The sequence below is a fragment of the Dreissena polymorpha genome, chromosome 4 (assembly GCF_020536995.1).
Source record: "Dreissena polymorpha isolate Duluth1 chromosome 4, UMN_Dpol_1.0, whole genome shotgun sequence".
NCBI lineage: Eukaryota > Metazoa > Mollusca > Bivalvia > Myida > Dreissenidae > Dreissena > Dreissena polymorpha.
In genome coordinates this window covers 132,580,036-132,599,941 of record NC_068358.1, presented here as the reverse complement: position 1 = coordinate 132,599,941, position 19,906 = coordinate 132,580,036, and the positions used below count along the sequence as shown (strand labels likewise).

Here is a 19,906-nt window from a genome sequence, read left to right as displayed (position 1 = left end):
TATGCCGCTTGTAAGTTCAAAGGGTGTCCGCTGATCAAAATATCAAGAGTCGTGTATTTGTGTTGATGGAAAGGGTTGTACTGCTGACGAACTCGCATGAATTACTGTCCACAATTTCTGTAGTTTTTAATCAAGTTCCATATATGCTAAGAATTATATGGGTTATTGAAACATTTTCATTGTCATATTGAATCACCAATCGTCATAATTCTGTATAATAGCGCAGTTTTATATAGCATTAACATAGTTTTTCATGAATACAAAATGTTACACTTTCCATAAACATAATACATACTATTACATGTAGTACTTGTTATATTTTGTCATGCAAAGACACCAAACACTTTCTTTAAAAAAACTGCGTTGTTAAAATAAAATGAAACATTCAATCGATTCATGACACAAACATGCATAAGCTAGCACGCTAAGTGAAAACCGTAAACTTACTTTAATTTACATTACGTATTACAAGGAAGCAATATCAGGCGCGTTCTTAGAAACGGGGCATAATGCATGTGCGGAAAGTGTCGTGCCTGATTAGCCTGTGCAAAAATCCAATTTAGGCGGAAAGTGTCGTCCCTGATTAGCCTGTGCGGACTGCACAGGCCAATCTGGGACGACACTTTACGCACATGCATTATGCCCAGTTTTCTCAGAACACGACTCATATCAATACAAAATATTTCAAATCGCATGGAGTTGCGTCCCTCAGTCTGGTACCGAAATTAGCCCTTTCAGTGCTGGAACCGAATTTTGAAGGCCTTTGCAAACAGTTTGGATCCAGATGAGACGCCACAGAACGTGGCGTCTCATCAGGATCCAAACTGTTTGCTATTCATATAGTATTCTTTGGAAAAAAAATCGAAGAAAATGTTAATTTTAGAAATTCAGCAGACAACTTTTAGCAGACGACAAATTTCTCAGCATGCAAGGGTTAGGGATGACTAGTAAATACTATTTCCAATAAAGTCGAAAGAGATCACACAAGGAATAGTCCTTTTATCGTTTTATTTGATGATATGCACTAGGAAATAAATTCATTTTAGTTGATTTCAAGAACCTCTTGGATACAACCCTAAATATCAATCTTGCTGAGTACATACTCAATTCGAAAGATAACATGTCAACTTCATCATACCATCATTTTTACTAGATCATTTAACCCATTTATGCCTAGTGTCTAGAAAAAAGGCCTTGGCAAACAGCGTAGACCCAGATGAGACGCCGCATGATGTGGCGTCTCATCAGGGTCTGTGCTGTTTGCTTTAAGGAATTTCTGTAATAAATATTTTAAATATAGAAATAAATATACTGGACATCCTAATTTTGGAATTAAATTGATCCAATTTAGAAGGATGGGAGAGTCCTCTAGGCATAAATGGGTTAAAACCGATGGTCTAGCGGCTGATGTAAACTGCCATGTAGTCAGCTCGCACAAAACGCTTCTTGTTCCACAGGTCTGCAAAGTTGGTATCGTAGTAAATGAACTGCGGCAAGCAAACGTGCTGATCCATGGAGCATTGTCTGTTTATCGTATCAATGGCCGCAAAGTGGCCGATATCTCCAGGGCAACCACCAAATGATCTATTAATGAAAAAACATCGCTCATTATTGTCACCAGTGTAGCCGACAATGGAAAAAAAGTTATAAGTTGCAGTTGAGGTCAGGTCAGTCCACGATGAAGCTACAACGTTTGCCTTATCAAACCAGTTGGTGAAAGTTCTTCCCTCTGCTTTAAAGATTATATGGGCAACGTCCAGGCCATCCTTATACAGTGCAAACTTGATGAAGCGGGGAGTTAGTGAGCTCCAGATGCTTTCCAGGTTCTGTCTTCGGTAATGGCTCGAGTATGATCTCGACATATCAGTAGGTTTAATTTTCGAAGTGATGGTCCCTGAGGAAACAAAACACGCATCTGAATCAAGATAAACTAGTGCAACTGGAATATGAATGGAAACTGCTGTTAGAAGCGTGTTTTCAACTATATTTAAAACGTAAGCGCGAAAGCAAAGTAATACAGATCTTCTTCAAAATCGTTGTTTGTATAATATGACAAAGACGGAAACTGTTTACACCCTTAACGCTACTTTACGTCGATGACCTACCAGCTGTATACACAGGATATATCTTTTGACTATTGCAGGACGTCCCTCTGAAGACCAAATCCCAACTGCCACTCTCAAGATCTCTGATTGTCAGCGGTCTTTGTGCTGTGGGAAAGGGGCTGTAATATAAATTAACCCATTTATGCCCAGTGGACTCTCCCATCCTTCAAAATTGGATCAATTTATTTCCAAAATGAGGGATGTCTAGTATATTTATTTCAATATTTAGAATATTTATTTCCGAAATTCCTTTAAGCAAACATGGCAGACCCTGATGAGACGCCCCCCCCCCCCCCCCCCCTCAAAATCCAAGGTAAGTAATAAGCTTTAAAGGGAGATGATTTCTATACCTTCCAAATGATAAATAGAAATTTTATTTCAAAGCGGCGCAGTAGGGGGCACTGTATTTCGGACGAACACCTCTCTTGTTCTACATATATATGGGTCGTTTTTTTACGCCTAAACTATCATGGAGGACAGCAAAAGAAAAACTTGCAGCTCATGCCCCAAAATCTATTTTTGCTATTCAATTATATCAAAGAAACCTTCGATATTTTTCATATATACGGAATAATTTAAATTGTTTCATTCAATGGTCAAACCTAAACTTACATATGGATCCGAGATGAAAAAAAATCAGATATTATTGAAAAAGTACAAATCGAGTATTGTAAAGATTTGCTTCATTTTAAATAAATCTGTAAATGGTAGCATTGTTAGGAGAATGTGAAAGATTACCTATTTGTATAGAACATTATGTAAAATCAGTTAAACATTGGTGTACATTTATAAGTATGACAGAGGATCGATATCATAGGAATTGTTATATATATATTATGTCAAAGCGGCATGACAAAATCGAAAGAACTAATTGGGTGAAGTCTGTAAACATATTTTGAATTTGGTTTTGTTTGGATAAGTCAAGAGATAGGAAATGTGCAATTATTCTTAATGTCATTTAAACAAAGATTGATTGAGTGTACAACACAGAACTGGCAGTTAAGTCCGGTAATCTTGCGCGTCCGGTAATCTTGCGCACTTCGCAGTTGCAAATTTCGCAAACGACTAATGGTTTTCTTTAGTGATGAAAGATGGAATTTCACATTTTTAAGAATTAACTGATTTAAAAGGTACGTATTCCATGCAAAATAAAATCATGTTGAAAATCCGATCATTACATTTTAACACCGGTTGCGTAATCCCTATACATGTATCGTAAACACTGGCCTACTTACGATAACTTCGAGATGAATCACAAATTCCCTGCAATCTTTGGCGTTTTTATGCTTTAAATTAAGAATTCATAAATGCAATGTGTAATTTAGCATTCCATTGCACAATATCAGATCAGTTATGTTATTTTTGGCTATTGAAAATATATCGCATCAGACGACATAGTCATCATTTCCCGCCATTCTGTCAAACCAATTTGGTAGGATCTCTGCATGCGCAATAGCCAAGTTTTTATATTTTTGGTAAATTATGGAAGCATGATCGTGGTAAAATTATACCTGTTATGCATTTACATTTTTTTCACGCATACCAGTACTACGTGTACACTATAACTAGTGACTATTTTATTTGTTGCTTTGTAGTGAACAAAAACTGCACTAGAAATCCACATTAAATTTCAATGTTTTTACAAACTGATTTAAAAAAAATATTTTTCTGGAATGTTTTTGTCAATAATTGGACACCATATGTCTACAGTTTTGCCTAAACGAGGTCATTACAAAAAGTGCGCAAGATTACCGGACACTGTGATAGTTTCAAAATGAGGTGAGTCATGTTTGTTTTGAAATCAAATCGGACAGTTCTTCACTAAATAAATCAGATATTTTTTGTGATAATAAGCACGTGAACTTTTTATTTTCATAATAAATTTAGATATTATGTTGCCAATTTATAAAATAACATGTTTTTAAACCAATTGACCCTTAACTGCGCAAGATTACCGGACATCATCGTATAGATAACCACGTTAAGACACCATATTTTATGCTTGAGATTAACATAATTTTTAGGCTTTTCTTTAATTACTGGTAAGCATAGTGCTGTTTAAACATATGACAGTGAGTGTGCTGTTACCTTGTGTGTTGTTTCAGTAATTAAGGTGCATCGTTGCGTTTAATCTAACTCGTCATTAATTGTCCTTTCGTGAATCTGCATCATTTTCCTATCTCCACGCAGAGTTGTCGTTTCTTGCTCTCACATACAATATCAATCTCTATGCAGAGTTGTCGTTCCATGCTCTCACATACAATCTCTGCCATCACTAGTTCTGGCTACCATAACTTTAAATGTTGCTTTTTAGCCGGATTTTTTTCGAAAAAATCTCGGCTTATAGATTGATGTTGTCGGGCGGGCGGGGGGGCGGAGGGGCGGGCGGGCGGGCGGCGTGCTCGAAAATGTTAAAGTTCTTATTTCATGGTATAACTTTGGTATGCTTGGACCTAGAGTCTTCAAACTTGACATGAAGGTTGGCCAGGATTAACAGATGACCACTGGTCATTTCAAGGTCATTCATTTGAAGGTCAAGGTCACTGTGACCTTCAATATAAAAAATGTTAAAGTTGTTATAACTTTGGTATGCTTGGACCTAGAGTCTTGAAACTTGACATGAAGGTTGGCCATAACTAGGAAGTAACCACTGGTCATTTCAAGGTCATTCATTTGAAGGTCAAGGTCACTGTGACCTTGAATGTAAAAATGTTAAAGTTCTTATTTCATGGTATAACTTTGGTATGCTTGGACCTAGAGTCTTCAAACTTGACATGAAGGTTGGCCAGGATTAACAGATGACCACTGGTCATTTCAAGGTCATTCATTTGAAGGTGAAGGTCACTGTGACCTTCAATATAAAAATGTTAAAGTTGTTATAACTTTGGTATGCTTGGACCTAGAGTCTTGAAACTTGACATGAAGGTTGGCCAGAACTAGTAAGTAACCACTGGACATTTCAAGGTCATTCATTTGAAGGTCAAGGTCACTGTGACCTTGAATGTAAAAATGTTAAAGTTGTTATAACTTTGGTATGCTTGGACCTAGAGTCTTGAAACTTGACATGAAGGTTGGCCAGAACTAGTAAGTAACCACTGGACATTTCAAGGTCATTCATTTGAAGGTCAAGGTCACTGTGACCTTGAATGTAAAAATGTTAAAGTTCTTATTTCATGTTATAACTTTGGTATGCTTGTACCTAGAGTCTTCAAACTTGAAATAAAGATTGGCCAGTACTAGAAGATGACCACTGGTCATTTCAATGTCATTCATTTGAAGGTCAAGGTCACTGTGACCTTAAATGTTAAAATGTTAAAATTGTTATAACTTTGGTATGCTTGGACATAGAGTCTTCAAACTTGACATGAAGGTTTGCAAGCACACTTAGATGACCACTGGTCATTTCAAGGTCATTCATTCTAAGGTCAAGGTCACTGTGACCTTGAATGTAAAAATGTTAAAGTTCTTATATCTTTGGTAGGTAAAAATGTTAAAGTTCTTATTCCATGTTATAACTTTGGTATGCTTGTACCTAGAGTCTTCAAACTTGACATAAAGGTTGGCCAGTACTAGAAGATCACCACTGCTCATTTCAATGTCATTCATTTGAAGGTCAAGGTCACTGTGACCTTCAATGTTAAAATGTTAAAATTGTTATAACTTTGGTATGCTTGGACCTAGAATCTCAAACTTGACGTAAAGGTTTGCAAGCACACTTAGATGACCACTGGTCATTTCAAGGTCATTCATTTGAAGGTCGAGGTCACTGTGACCTTGGATGTAAATATGTTAAAGTTGTTAATACTTTGGTATGCTTAGACCTAGAGTCTTCAAACTTGATATGAAGGTTGGCCAGAACTAGTAGATGACCACTGGTCATTTTAAGGTCAAGGTCACCGTGACCTTGAATGTAAAAATGTTAAAAAAAAAAAAAATTGAGATCAAACTTTCCTAATTGTCAATTCAAGTTCATATTTGTGACCTTAAATGTTATTGTTGTTCATGTATATGCATGCATTCAAAACATAACACAAGGTTTGCTCATGCCTTGAAAAGTACTTACATTTCATTTTGACCTTTGAACAATATTTCAGTAATTTAAGTATTGCATTGACAAAAACACGAAAGGTACTTTCCTGTCATTTAAATCAAAAATCCGGCTTCAATGCGGTCATCTCCGACCGCGGAACTCTTGTTATGATTTTTGACTGGCGTGACTTATAGTTATGGACCAACCCCATTAGGAAAGTCAACCAGAAATTCCCGAAAAGTTGACAGTTAACAAAGACCGGTCCAAAACAGCTTTTAAATGCAGTTATTGGCCCAAATCAACCACTTGATCGGAAAGATTGACATTTTTCACATTTAACTGATATATTCTTTCACAAAATACTATCTTAAACATTTAAAATTTATCTATTCTGCTCTTACATATTGAGAAAAACAGCTGTGACAGACTTTCTTGAAATGCGAATCTCCAGAGATTTCACAGTCATATGACGTTATTTCTATTTTTAGTAATATACCATGTGCTCAAGTGTTTTCAAATTTCCCGGTATTTTAGATTATTCTGGCTTGTTTTGTAAAAAAATTGTAGTGTAAATACAAACTCAAAGTAAATATTGTTTAAAACTACCTGATTCACACTGAAATCAGTCTAATAATCCACCAGACGGAAGTTGTTAATCACAAATAATAGATTTCAGAAAACGAAGTAACGTTTACAATTTCAGCATAAAATGTCAAGGTCGATCCGAAAGTATCCAAATAAAAACTCTTCACGTGACAAAGCGACAATGGCGTAAAAATTGTGAATTTCAGACTGATGAGAGTTATTTTCATCTATTGCAAGATGCATTTGAAACATTTGAACCTTAAAATATTCCTCTATGCAGTAATTTATATTCATTCACCATTATATGTAGAAATGTATCCAAGAAAATGAGCATTCTTTGATTTATAGCGTGACATAAATATGTTACGACTCTGGTTGACCTTCGATACGGGGTTGACTTCAGCGTACAGGTATGTCAATACTATATAAACTGTACGCTGAAGTTTCTTTACCTATGCCATCACAAGAAAATCCTGCAAGATTTGGTAGGATGTTACTGTTTTGTTAAAGTATTATATTACAAAAAAGTAGCATCATTTCTATATTTTGAAAATAGTGTATAAGTTAAGGTTCACACTAAAAAATAAAATACCTGAATTTTCAGGCATGATAATCAAATAAAAAAATTAAAAAGATTGGTATACATCTACATCATTCACATACAAGAACGTAAAATACCAAAACAAAGTACAACCCGACCGCTCAGTGCGCGATGTCATGTTTAAAGTGCGAAACGTTTAAAAAACTGATTTCTGTTGGGACCATTTTCGTAGGATCTGGAATTTTTGTTTACAAAAAAAAAGTCAAATCTAATTTATTTATTTTTGTTTTTTTTTAAACAATACGTCCGCCGGTTTTGTAAACCAATAAATATACAAGAGTTCCGCGGTCGGAGATGACCGCATTGAAGCCGGATTTTTGATTTAAATGACAGGAAAGTACCTTTCGTGTTTTTGTCAATGCAATACTTAAATTACTGAAATATTGTTCAAAGGTCAAAATGAAATGTAAGTACTTTTCAAGGCATGAGCAAACCTTGTGTTATGTTTTGAATGCATGCATATACATGAACAACAATAACATTTAAGGTCACAAATATGAACTTGAATTGACAATTAGGAAAGTTTGATCTCAATTTTTTTATTAGCAAATTAGTAACATATTGTTTGAAGTTTCCATCAATTTCATTATCAAATTGACCTTGACCTTCAAATGAATGACATTGAAATGACCAGTGGTCATCTTCTAGTACTGGCCAATCTTTATTTCAAGTTTGAAGACTCTAGGTACAAGCATACCAAAGTTATAACATGAAATAAGAACTTTAACATTTTTACATTCAAGGTCACAGTGACCTTGACCTTCAAATGAATGACCTTGAAATGTCCAGTGGTTACTTACTAGTTCTGGCCAACCTTCATGTCAAGTTTCAAGACTCTAGGTCCAAGCATACCAAAGTTATAACAACTTTAACATTTTTACATTCAAGGTCACAGTGACCTTGACCTTCAAATGAATGACCTTGAAATGTCCAGTGGTTACTTACTAGTTCTGGCCAACCTTCATGTCAAGTTTCAAGACTCTAGGTCCAAGCATACCAAAGTTATAACAACTTTAACATTTTTATATTGAAGGTCACAGTGACCTTCACCTTCAAATGAATGACCTTGAAATGACCAGTGGTCATCTGTTAATCCTGGCCAACCTTCATGTCAAGTTTGAAGACTCTAGGTCCAAGCATACCAAAGTTATATCATGAAATAAGAACTTTAACATTTTTACATTCAAGGTCACAGTGACCTTGACCTTCAAATGAATGACCTTGAAATGACCAGTGGTTACTAACTAGTTATGGCCAACCTTCATGTCAAGTTTCAAGACTCTAGGTCCAAGCATACCAAAGTTATAACAACTTTAACATTTTTTATATTGAAGGTCACAGTGACCTTGACCTTCAAATGAATGACCTTGAAATGACCAGTGGTCATCTGTTAATCCTGGCCAACCTTCATGTCAAGTTTGAAGACTCTAGGTCCAAGCATACCAAAGTTATACCATGAAATAAGAACTTTAACATTTTTACATTCAAGGTCACAGTGACCTTGACCTTCAAATGAATGACCTTGAAATGACCAGTGGTTACTAACTAGTTATGGCCAACCTTCATGTCAAGTTTCAAGACTCTAGGTCCAAGCATACCAAAGTTATAACAACTTTAACATTTTTTATATTGAAGGTCACAGTGACCTTGACCTTCAAATGAATGACCTTGAAATGACCAGTGGTCATCTGCTAATCCTGGCCAACCTTCATGTCAAGTTTGAAGACTCTAGGTCCAAGCATACCAAAGTTATACCATGAAATAAGAACTTTAACATTTTCGAGCACGCCGCCCGCCCCGCCCGCCCGCCCGCCCCCCCGCCCGCCCGCCCGCCCGACAACATCAATCTATAAGCCGAGATTTTTTCAAAAAAAATCCGGCCAAAAAGTAGTCGCCTAAACATAAATAAAAAATCTTAAGTGTTTTTATGGTTTCTCACAGATAAATAAATACAAATAAAATCTTATTCATACAATACACGATGGTTATCATATATGGCGCTTAATGCTATGGGAAACGTATATAAATATATAAAGTAACCTTTATCATTGAACAGCTTCACAAAGGCAGTTCTTGATTCTGCTACTTTATCCAGTCCCTCACTGAACTCGGTTTCTGCTTCAAATGTGTCCAAACTGAGCAATTTCACCACACCATCTTCAAGGTGTGCCTTTAAGCCATTTTTTTTAATGCAAACATAAATAACCCTATCACTTGTTCGTTCACACCAATCTGCCTTGAGACATTAAGCTTTGCTTAATCGGCTTATCTGATTGGTTAACAGTTGGAACCGATCAATACTGAGCAAGCCTCTCGAGTTTCTTTTTTTCTTCCCCTTTTTCTTATTTTGATGATGATGATGATGATGATCCCACACAACACAGTCAACCAATATCAATAATGTACAACCAACGTCACAACCAATTGATCACTATTTTGAATACAGTCTCATGATTTTGAAGTCGAATTCTCTTGGATCCGGTCCATCCTCACTGATTCTCATAGATCATCTAATGTTTTTTAATTTTATTGATGATCAAAATCTTGATTTGATCTGGTTCTGAGTGCCAAATCCTCATTCACACTGAACACTTGTCAACCACACAACATTTCAGAAGCAGTCTTACATTTTCCATGCTACCACTGTCCAAAACAGACAGCATTTTGCAAACTTTTTTCAGAGAAATTTCCCTTCAAGACATTTGTAATACTGAAACTCGCTCTGACAGGTCTCTGGAGATGGCAAATAGGCATTGAAGTGTTGAGCCATCTTGGTAAATTCAAGAAGCCCATACTTGGCCATAGGGTCAGCCTTAGTAATGTTGACTGGCAGAAGAACTGCCATTGCGTCGATGATCTCCGTGTCAGCGAAGCGTTCTTCTTAGTTCTCTACCAGCACAGAAACATACTCTTTCATCAGCTGCTGAAAGTCTTGTTGCTATTTGCGATAATATCGCAGCTCAGGGAGCAAAAACCAACCTCTGGTTCTATATCATCCTCCAACTCATCTCCACCCTTCTCACTGCTGAAGCCATCAAAGTGTACATTTTCTTGTATGGCATCACATACATTCTTACATTCCGACTCAGATAGGGGCCTGCCATACAGACAACTGTCATTTTCACATCTGACAAATTTTGATAGTTTGTCCACCAATACACCTTCAACCACAAGGAGATCTCTCAGTGTTTCACATGTGCTGGTTATATGAGGCTTGACAGCACTGAAGTTGACCGAATTGTTCTGGAAATATTTTGAGAGGCCACCCATTATAGGCTCAATGTCCATCATCAGGTGCGTGAGGAGCTTTCGTTACATGTAATGGCATCAATTCGTAGAGATGAGCAGCCAATTTTCGTTCAGACACTATTGTCAGGAAACCATTTTTGCATAGGGCACAAAACATACAGTCATAGCTATGTCCATCATTTGTAGATGATCAGTTTCGTGTCTGGAATAAACTTGCGAACGAATCTCTTGAAGTTCTCCAGTATCTGAAATGATTCCTAGACGTAAGGAGACAAATATCGGTGTATGGTGCCCGGCTGATGGTTCTAAAATCTGCTTTGGGAAGAGATCGTTGATGTACACCTGGATCTTTGAGTAATCAAACTCTCCATGTTTAGTGTTGTATATCAAGCTGTTACATGGGTCATCGTGGTGGATTGGTGGGAAGTCTTTCTTTTAAGGACTTGAAAATAATCCGTATTTATGCATGACTGTCACACAAAAGGCGATTTTAAGAGCAATTGCTGCAAATGACTTAAAAGCTGAACAATTCTTCTTAACATCCTCATTTATGTAACATTCCCTGCCCGACACATGTAACTGACTTTGACTTTAAGTCTGTCCGAGGTGACACAGTTTATGTAGTAGATTATTCTTATATCGATCGTATCTTTGAGTACAGACAACGTTTACATGTTGTGCACCTGAAAAGCATGACTATTCACAATAAAAAAACATATTTGAGGTAAATTTATTTTGAAAAACAACTCGTAAACTTGCGTATATGCCATTTGTATATGTACCTAATGTTTATCAGCAAATATTAATGACAGAATATTAAGATTCTTTCCGACCAAAAAATCTGTCAATGTTTGTTTTGTTGCCTATAACCTTACATAAACAAAATAACACACTTAATAACCCAGTGATTTTTTTTGCTAAAAATTACAGCCGATTTTCGGCTGCTTCCCAATGGCAAAAATCAAAGTTTTTCCCAGAATTTCCCCAAAAAAGCCCAATTTCCAAAAAAAAAAAAAAAAAATTTTTTTTTTTTTTTAAGAAAGATGTTTCTTTTGCCTTATTATTTCTTAACTCTAGATATAGCATCCTGCAAAATATATAACTTTAATTAAGTATTTTTTTTCGATAAATAATTCCCAAATTTGCAACTTATCAATTAAAACAATCCCAATTTGACCAGACTCCTTTTCCCAAAATGGCTAGAAAAACCTCTGAACATGCACTTTTAAACAATTTTAATGTTGTTACTTATAATCATATTTATAATGCTTAATTTTCCCAATTTCATGGTTTATCGCGCTATTTTTCCCAATTTCATGGTTTATCGCGCTAATTTTCCCAATTCAAATGGCACAGGCAGTAACAAATAAAAGCAAAAAAAAATCACTGTAACCAATAAAAAAATTAACACATTAATAAGCAAAATGAAATACAAAATATGGAACAGTTACTTGTGAAAAGTAATTGTAGATATAAAATATGTAATAGTTACCTGTAAAGAACCAAATATAGTTCAAATTATATATTTATTAATGTTCTCCTCAAAGTATAAGCTGATCACATACTGATGTAAAAATGCGCCTTTTTGGCTTCTGCATGTCGAAATGACACATTTGATTGGTTAATTCATTTAAAAATCAGCTATTCGAGTGGTTAACTGTAAAATCAACTCAGAACTGGTTAAGTGTAATGCACGAGTAATTTGTGAGTATTATTTAAAGTGAAACATGGGGATATGTATTAATTATAATTATAATCTACTAAAATATCTTGAAGTTGCTACTACATGTCTAGTAATACGATAAATATGGCTAATTTAAAAACTTACATTTACAAAAAATTGTAATCAATTAAATATGCTATACAAATCTACACAAAAATCTACCACACATTATATAAATGTATCTCCGGTGAGATAGTGATGGTACTGTCCGTCTGTCTGTCTGTCTATCTGTCCATCACACTTTTTTGAAAAATGCTGATAACTTTTATGTCACTTGAGATGTAACCTTCATATTTGGTATGCATGAGTGTATGGACAAGGCCTTTCCATGGGCTTACACATTTTGACCCCTTTGACCTTGACCTTGAAGTTTGGGTCCGCCTTGAGGTTTCGAAATCTGCGTTTATGGTTTATAATAAATGCTCATAACTTCTACCGGTATGTTGCTTCAGATGTAACCTTAATATTTGGTATGCATGTGTATATGGACAAGGCTAACTTCTATTAAAGCGTTTTTTCTGGGGCTATGTTATCGTATGAAGACAACTCTTGTTTAAAGCCAAAATGGAGAAAAAAAGAATTCAATATCAAAATCCTGAAAATCAGATAAAAATGGCCGCCATTTGTATATTGTGCAATCAATTAATCGGGGTCGTTGGAAAGTTTAATTGAGCATTCTTCAACAAAGAAGTGTTTATATAATCAGGAGCATGAGTTGCAAAGCACTATATTTTTGACAATTTTTTAAACTATTCTTTTAAGAATATGGGTGGCCCTGAAAAGGGCCCTTGTTGTCTTTGTGGTTCATGTGCCATTGTCTAGAGTGGTCTTCTGTCAATGGCTTGTGCGTCAAAACCTTCAAATTCTTCTTCGCTGTCGCTCTAAAAAAACTTCTCTATCTGTTCATCTGTCATCCGGCTCAGTGTTTCCTCGTGGAAGTCTTGCATATCGTGGGGGTCTTTTTCATCTGGAGTTGTAGAGTTGTAGTTGTCGGATGTCTTCTTTACCAGGTTGTCCCAAACAGCGTCGTTGTCAGTCCCGTCCAGGTTGTTGGAGATGTTGCACTTCTTTTGAAGGTCTTCGCAATGATGTTAGGGTCCAGTTGTTGCCATGCGTCAATTATACACTTGCATATTTCTTCCAACTCCTGCGTCTGCATCCACAGGTGGCTGTAAAGGAGTGGTCGCCCTTGCTGTACCACTAGTTCCAGCGTCTTTGCAACAGGACCTTCATTGACTTATTGATGGACACATGAAGTGGTTGCAGGACGCTGGTCAAGCCACCCGGAATAATGGCAAGGGTTGTTTTGTATTCTTCTAAAAGGAGGTGCAGCAGAGCCGGGGAACAATGGCACCGGAAGGTGTCGAGGACAAGGAGGCTTCGTTTTGAAAAACCACCTGGTCGTCTTCCCGAGACTGTTTTTATCCAGTCTTTAAAGGGGCCTTTTCACGTTAAGGGAAATTGACAAAATTGAAAAAAGTTGTTTCAGATTCGCAAATTTTCGTTTTACTTGTGATATTTGTGAGGAAACAGTAATACTGAACATTAACTTTGAAACCATTTATTTTCGTCAGCACAAAATTTCGCCCTTTTCATAAAAATGACTATTTCGTCCGCTCTTAAATTCGTCCATTTCTGGTTTTGAAAAAACACAACAAAAAACGTACGATTTGTTTGTAATACATGTAATACGCGGTTGCGAAAAAATCGTGCTTGGGAAAGAGAGGTGACACTTGGTAGTCACTTGCAGGAGGTGGGCCTTGTTTGGCATATGCCAATTAACAAGTCTGTTATTTTAGGTGATAGTAACTGTCCCTTATTATTTCATGTCATTGACACGTTCTTTGTTATGATTAGCGGATAAGTGGAACTGAATAATCGTTAACGAGTGTTTTAAACAACGAAGCCAATTGCCAATTAGTCTTTCTCCATTACTTTCACGGTCAAACTGATGACAATTTTACCTTTATCGGCGCCAATTAGAGAAGGTGCGAACATTATGGGTTATAATTAGCGTAAGCAAATTATTTTGGTCATATTTCATTAAAGTTTCAAGCGTTTTTAAAACCAAACAACCAAACACAAATCAAAATGTTCTTTATTAATTTGTAACAAAGCGCAGAATATATTTCAGTCAGGTGTTGATCACACATCGTCATATTTTAATTGTGTTTAATAGTATTGTCTTTAATCCGGATTCGCCGCGTGTAGGCTGTATAATCTGCAACACCCCTGAAAAACACAATACACACAATGGGAAATAAAGTTGTTAACAATTAGCGCTAATCAACACTATAATACCTTAACGAAGTCGACGCATTCGATACAGCCTTATTGCATTCGCGTTTTACAGGAAATGTCAGTTGTCAGTACACTGTATAATGAACACCCCTTTGTGTCAAAACCGGATTTAACTTGAGTGTGAATAGTCGACTGTTTCATGTTCTTTGTATCAATACCATCTGTGTATCTGTATTATTTAAAGTATAACAGTCAACAAACAAGGTGCGCGCTTCAGCATATGGGTATTCGGACGTTCAAAAAATTGACCTACGGTTTAGCGTTTATGCCGTCGAACACATTAAGCAATATAACTCGTTTTTTTTACCTATTTCTTTATTTGCAAAAAATACTAGTGGCTTATAACTTACCTTGCAATCTTTTTTTCTCGCATTTTGCGAGTGTGCGAGTGTTAATTTCGAGCCCTGTGTATATGCTTGGATTACGCTGGATTTAAATGCCTCATGCCTACGGTAATTCAGTCTAATTTGTTTCAAATATGGGACATGATTGTTCGTTAGGATCTTGAATTCGTCCATCGGTCGAAGGACGAAAAAGGCGAAAATTAATGTCGGACGAATAATAATGGTTTCACAGTACCATGCTCGAAAATAGTCATTATATGCATCTTTTGATGATTAAAAAACCTGAAAATTATAAAGCGTTGCAACGGGAAACGAATGTATAATTTGGAGAGTTCTGTTGTTGTCGTTATATTTTGTGAAACTACAAGGATTGCTTATATAAAGTATAAAATACTTACGTCACTGTATCCGGAAGGATGGCCGAGTGGTTTAAGTAGGAGACTTTACTCCTGGACTCTAGGGGTCAGTGGTTTGAGCCCTGCTGAGGGTTACCTTTTTTTTATGCCCTCGGATGGATAGATCGGGGTATATTGTTTTTGGCCTGTCTGTCTGTCATTCTTTCCCAAAAAAAAATAAATAATATATATATTACAGTAAAGTTTTGCAGTAACTTTTGAAATATTTAACATAGCAACTTCATATTTGGCATGCATGTGTATCTTATGGAGCTGCACATTTTGAGTGGTGAAAGGTCAAGGTCAAGGTCATCCTTCAAGGTCAAAGATAAAAAAACCACACCAAAACTTTAATATTACATTAAAGTTTTGCAATAACTTTTGAAATATTGAACATAGCAACTTCATATTTGGCATGCATGTGTATCTCATGGAACTGCACATTTCCAGTGGTGAAAGGTCAAGGTCATCCTTCAAGGTCAAAGGTAAAAAAAAAAGCGGCGCATTAGGGGGCATTGTGTTTCTGACAAACACATCTCTTGTTTTTTTTAAAATTGTATTCTTGATTTTTTACTGTAGCTTTTGATATCCAATGTTAACATTTATTATCAATATAAAGCAATTTATGACAAACTTCAAAAAATGCCAAAATCTGTGAAAAGGCCCCTTTAACCAGGTTGTCATCCATCCTATGTCCTGTGTCCTAATGATGATTCCGGTGGGCCACTTAACACCCTTTGGAAGTGTCTTCCACTTAAAGACAACATACGGGGAGCTTTCCACCGTCTTCTGTGGATGTAAGCATGACGTTGAAACAGTTCTTTTCGTTGCCCGTAGTGTTGATAGTCACTGTCTTTGTTCCCTTCGCCGCAATGGTTGTATGCGCTGGCAGATCGAACGTCAGAGGGGTCTGATCAACGTTGCCAATCTGTGACAGCTCAAATTCAAACTTCAGCCTAAGTTTTATGATGAAGGGCTGAAACTTGAGCAACTTGTCTTTGAAGTCCCTCAGTAGCTTCTGCGCTATATGCGTTTTCTTCTGATAGAGAGGTGGTGGCGTCTCAGAAAACCATGGGCCCACCAAACTGACCATTTGAAGTCCTTTGTGGACTGGCTTTGACTAGCCAGCCGTTGTCGACCCTCCATACATTGCTGAACAGTGGACACAGGGATTCCACTGTCCCGCCTCTGCTCTTCCCAGGAAGGCAGCTGTTTTCCTATATTTGGGTAGTGCGCAGACGACCCTCGCTGAGCCTGCTTTGCTCTGAAAATTTCAGCAGATTGGCCTTGTGCTTACACCACTCCCGCACCGAGGACTCGCCGACATTGAACTCCTGGCAAGCAGTTTGATTGCCATGAGCTTCTGCATACTTGATAACATCAAGTTTTTCTTTGGCTGTATATGACTGACGTACACGACCCATTTTGACAATTAACAAGATAAAACTTTTGTATATAGACAATTTCATGATAAATCTTGTGTGGATAGACAATTTCAATTTCAGATGATATCGGGGTACCAGTATTACGATTTCAATTTTTCTCTGCATGTTGTTCAGAAAATTCCAAACCAATTTTTAAAACACCACTGTTGAACGCTCAATATTGATACGCAACGAAGTATAACTAAGGCATAAATTAATACAAAATTTGGTATTAAAGAGATACATGTACAATCAAAACAGTCCGTTCTGGAGTTTTCGCACGGTTTTCCAGAAATTTGCCCTAGTGACCCATTATCAAATTTGACCTACATATTATTGAAACAAACATCCTGACAAAGTTTCATAACAGTGATTTCTAAAGTGGTCATAAGGTTTTCTCTTACTTGGCCCTTGTGACCTAGTTGTGCACCCAAAATTACAAAAAAAAGTCAAATCTAATTTATTTATTTTTGTTTTTTTTAAAACAATACGTCCGCCGGTTTTGTAAACCAATAAATATAAAAGTAGTCGCCTAAACATAAATAAAAATCTTAAGTGTTTTTATGGTTTCTCACAGATAAATAAATACAAATAAAATCTTATTCATACAATACACGATGGTTATCATATATGGCGCTTAATGCTATGGGAAACGTATATAAATATATAAAGTAACCTTTATCATTGAACAGCTTCACAAAGGCAGTTCTTGATTCTGCTACTTTATCCAGTCCCTCACTGAACTTGGTTTCTGCTTCAAATGTGTCCAAACTGAGCAATTTCACCACACCATCTTCAAGGTGTGCCTTTAAGCCATTTTTTTTTAATGCAAACATAAATAACCCTATCACTTGTTCGTTCACACCAATCTGCCTTGAGACATTAAGCTTTGCTTAATCGGCTTATCTGATTGGTTAACAGTTGGAACCGATCAATACTGAGCAAGCCTCTCGAGTTTCTTTTTTTCTTCCCCTTTTTCTTATTTTGATGATGATGATGATGATGATCCCACACAACACAGTCAACCAATATCAATAATGTACAACCAACGTCACAACCAATTGATCACTATTTTGAATACAGTCTCATGATTTTGAAGTCGAATTCTCTTGGATCCGGTCCATCCTCACTGATTCTCATAGATCATCTAATGTTTTTTTATTTTATTGATGATCAAAATCTTGATTTGATCTGGTTCTGAGTGCCAAATCCTCATTCACACTGAACACTTGTCAACCACACAACATTTCAGAAGCAGTCTTACATTTTCCATGCTACCACTGTCCAAAACAGACAGCATTTTGCAAACTTTTTTCAGAGAAATTTCCCTTCAAGACATTTGTAATACTGAAACTCGCTCTGACAGGTCTCTGGAGATGGCAAATAGGCATTGAAGTGTTGAGCCATCTTGGTAAATTCAAGAAGCCCATACTTGGCCATAGGGTCAGCCTTAGTAATGTTGACTGGCAGAAGAACTGCCATTGCGTCGATGATCTCCGTGTCAGCGAAGCGTTCTTCTTAGTTCTCTACCAGCACAGAAACATACTCTTTCATCAGCTGCTGAAAGTCTTGTTGCTATTTGCGATAATATCGCAGCTCAGGGAGCAAAAACCAACCTCTGGTTCTATATCATCCTCCAACTCATCTCCACCCTTCTCACTGCTGAAGCCATCAAAGTGTACATTTTCTTGTATGGCATCACATACATTCTTACATTCCGACTCAGATAGGGGCCTGCCATACAGACAACTGTCATTTTCACATCTGACAAATTTTGATAGTTTGTCCACCAATACACCTTCAACCACAAGGAGATCTCTCAGTGTTTCACATGTGCTGGTTATATGAGGCTTGACAGCACTGAAGTTGACCGAATTGTTCTGGAAATATTTTGAGAGGCCACCCATTATAGGCACAATGTCCATCATCAGGTGCGTGAGGAGCTTTCGTTACATGTAATGGCATCAATTCGTAGAGATGAGCAGCCAATTTTCGTTCAGACACTATTGTCAGGAAACCATTTTTGCATAGGGCACAAAACATACAGTCATAGCTATGTCCATCATTTGTAGATGATCAGTTTCGTGTCTGGAATAAACTTGCGAACGAATCTCTTGAAGTTCTCCAGTATCTGAAATGATTCCTAGACGTAAGGAGACAAATATCGGTGTATGGTGCCCGGCTGATGGTTCTAAAATCTGCTTTGGGAAGAGATCGTTGATGTACACCTGGATCTTTGAGTAATCAAACTCTCCATGTTTAGTGTTGTATATCAAGCTGTTACATGGGTCATCGTGGTGGATTGGTGGGAAGTCTTTCTTTTAAGGACTTGAAAATAATCCGTATTTATGCATGACTGTCACACAAAAGGCGATTTTAAGAGCAATTGCTGCAAATGACTTAAAAGCTGAACAATTCTTCTTAACATCCTCATTTATGTAACATTCCCTGCCCGACACATGTAACTGACTTTGACTTTAAGTCTGTCCGAGGTGACACAGTTTATGTAGTAGATTATTCTTATATCGATCATATCTTTGAGTACAGACAACGTTTACATGTTGTGCACCTGAAAAGCATGACTATTCACAATAAAAAAACATATTTGAGGTAAATTTATTTTGAAAAACAACTCGTAAACTTGCGTATATGCCATTTGTATATGTACCTAATGTTTATCAGCAAATATTAATGACAGAATATTAAGATTCTTTCCGACCAAAAAATCTGTCAATGTTTGTTTTGTTGCCTATAACCTTACATAAACAAAATAACACACTTAATAACCCAGTGATTTTTTTTGCTAAAAATTACAGCCGATTTTCGGCTGCTTCCCAATGGCAAAAATCAAAGTTTTTCCCAGAATTTCCCCAAAAAAGCCCAATTTCCAAAAAAAAAAAAAAAAAATTTTTTTTTTTTTTTTAAGAAAGATGTTTCTTTTGCCTTATTATTTCTTAACTCTAGATATAGCATCCTGCAAAATATATAACTTTAATTAAGTATTTTTTTTCGATAAATAATTCCCAAATTTGCAACTTATCAATTAAAACAATCCCAATTTGACCAGACTCCTTTTCCCAAAATGGCTAGAAAAACCTCTGAACATGCACTTTTAAACAATTTTAATGTTGTTACTTATAATCATATTT

General features: G+C 36.5%; 2 protein-coding genes across 2 annotated transcripts in view; one reads left to right on the top strand and one right to left on the bottom strand.

The window, feature by feature from the left end:
- LOC127876533 (protocadherin gamma-B4-like) overlaps positions 1-19,906 on the top strand; it is a 194,205-nt gene that overhangs the window by 61,406 nt on the left and 112,893 nt on the right. The gene's annotated exons all lie outside the window — the stretch shown is intronic.
- Positions 855-2,369, bottom strand: LOC127876562 (uncharacterized). The gene is made up of 2 exons (XM_052421886.1): positions 2,106-2,369; positions 855-1,894 (listed from the first exon to the last, which is right to left on the bottom strand). Exons 1-2 carry the CDS (start codon positions 2,266-2,268, stop codon positions 1,398-1,400), a joined length of 660 nt encoding a protein of 219 aa, XP_052277846.1. The 5' UTR covers positions 2,269-2,369; the 3' UTR covers positions 855-1,397.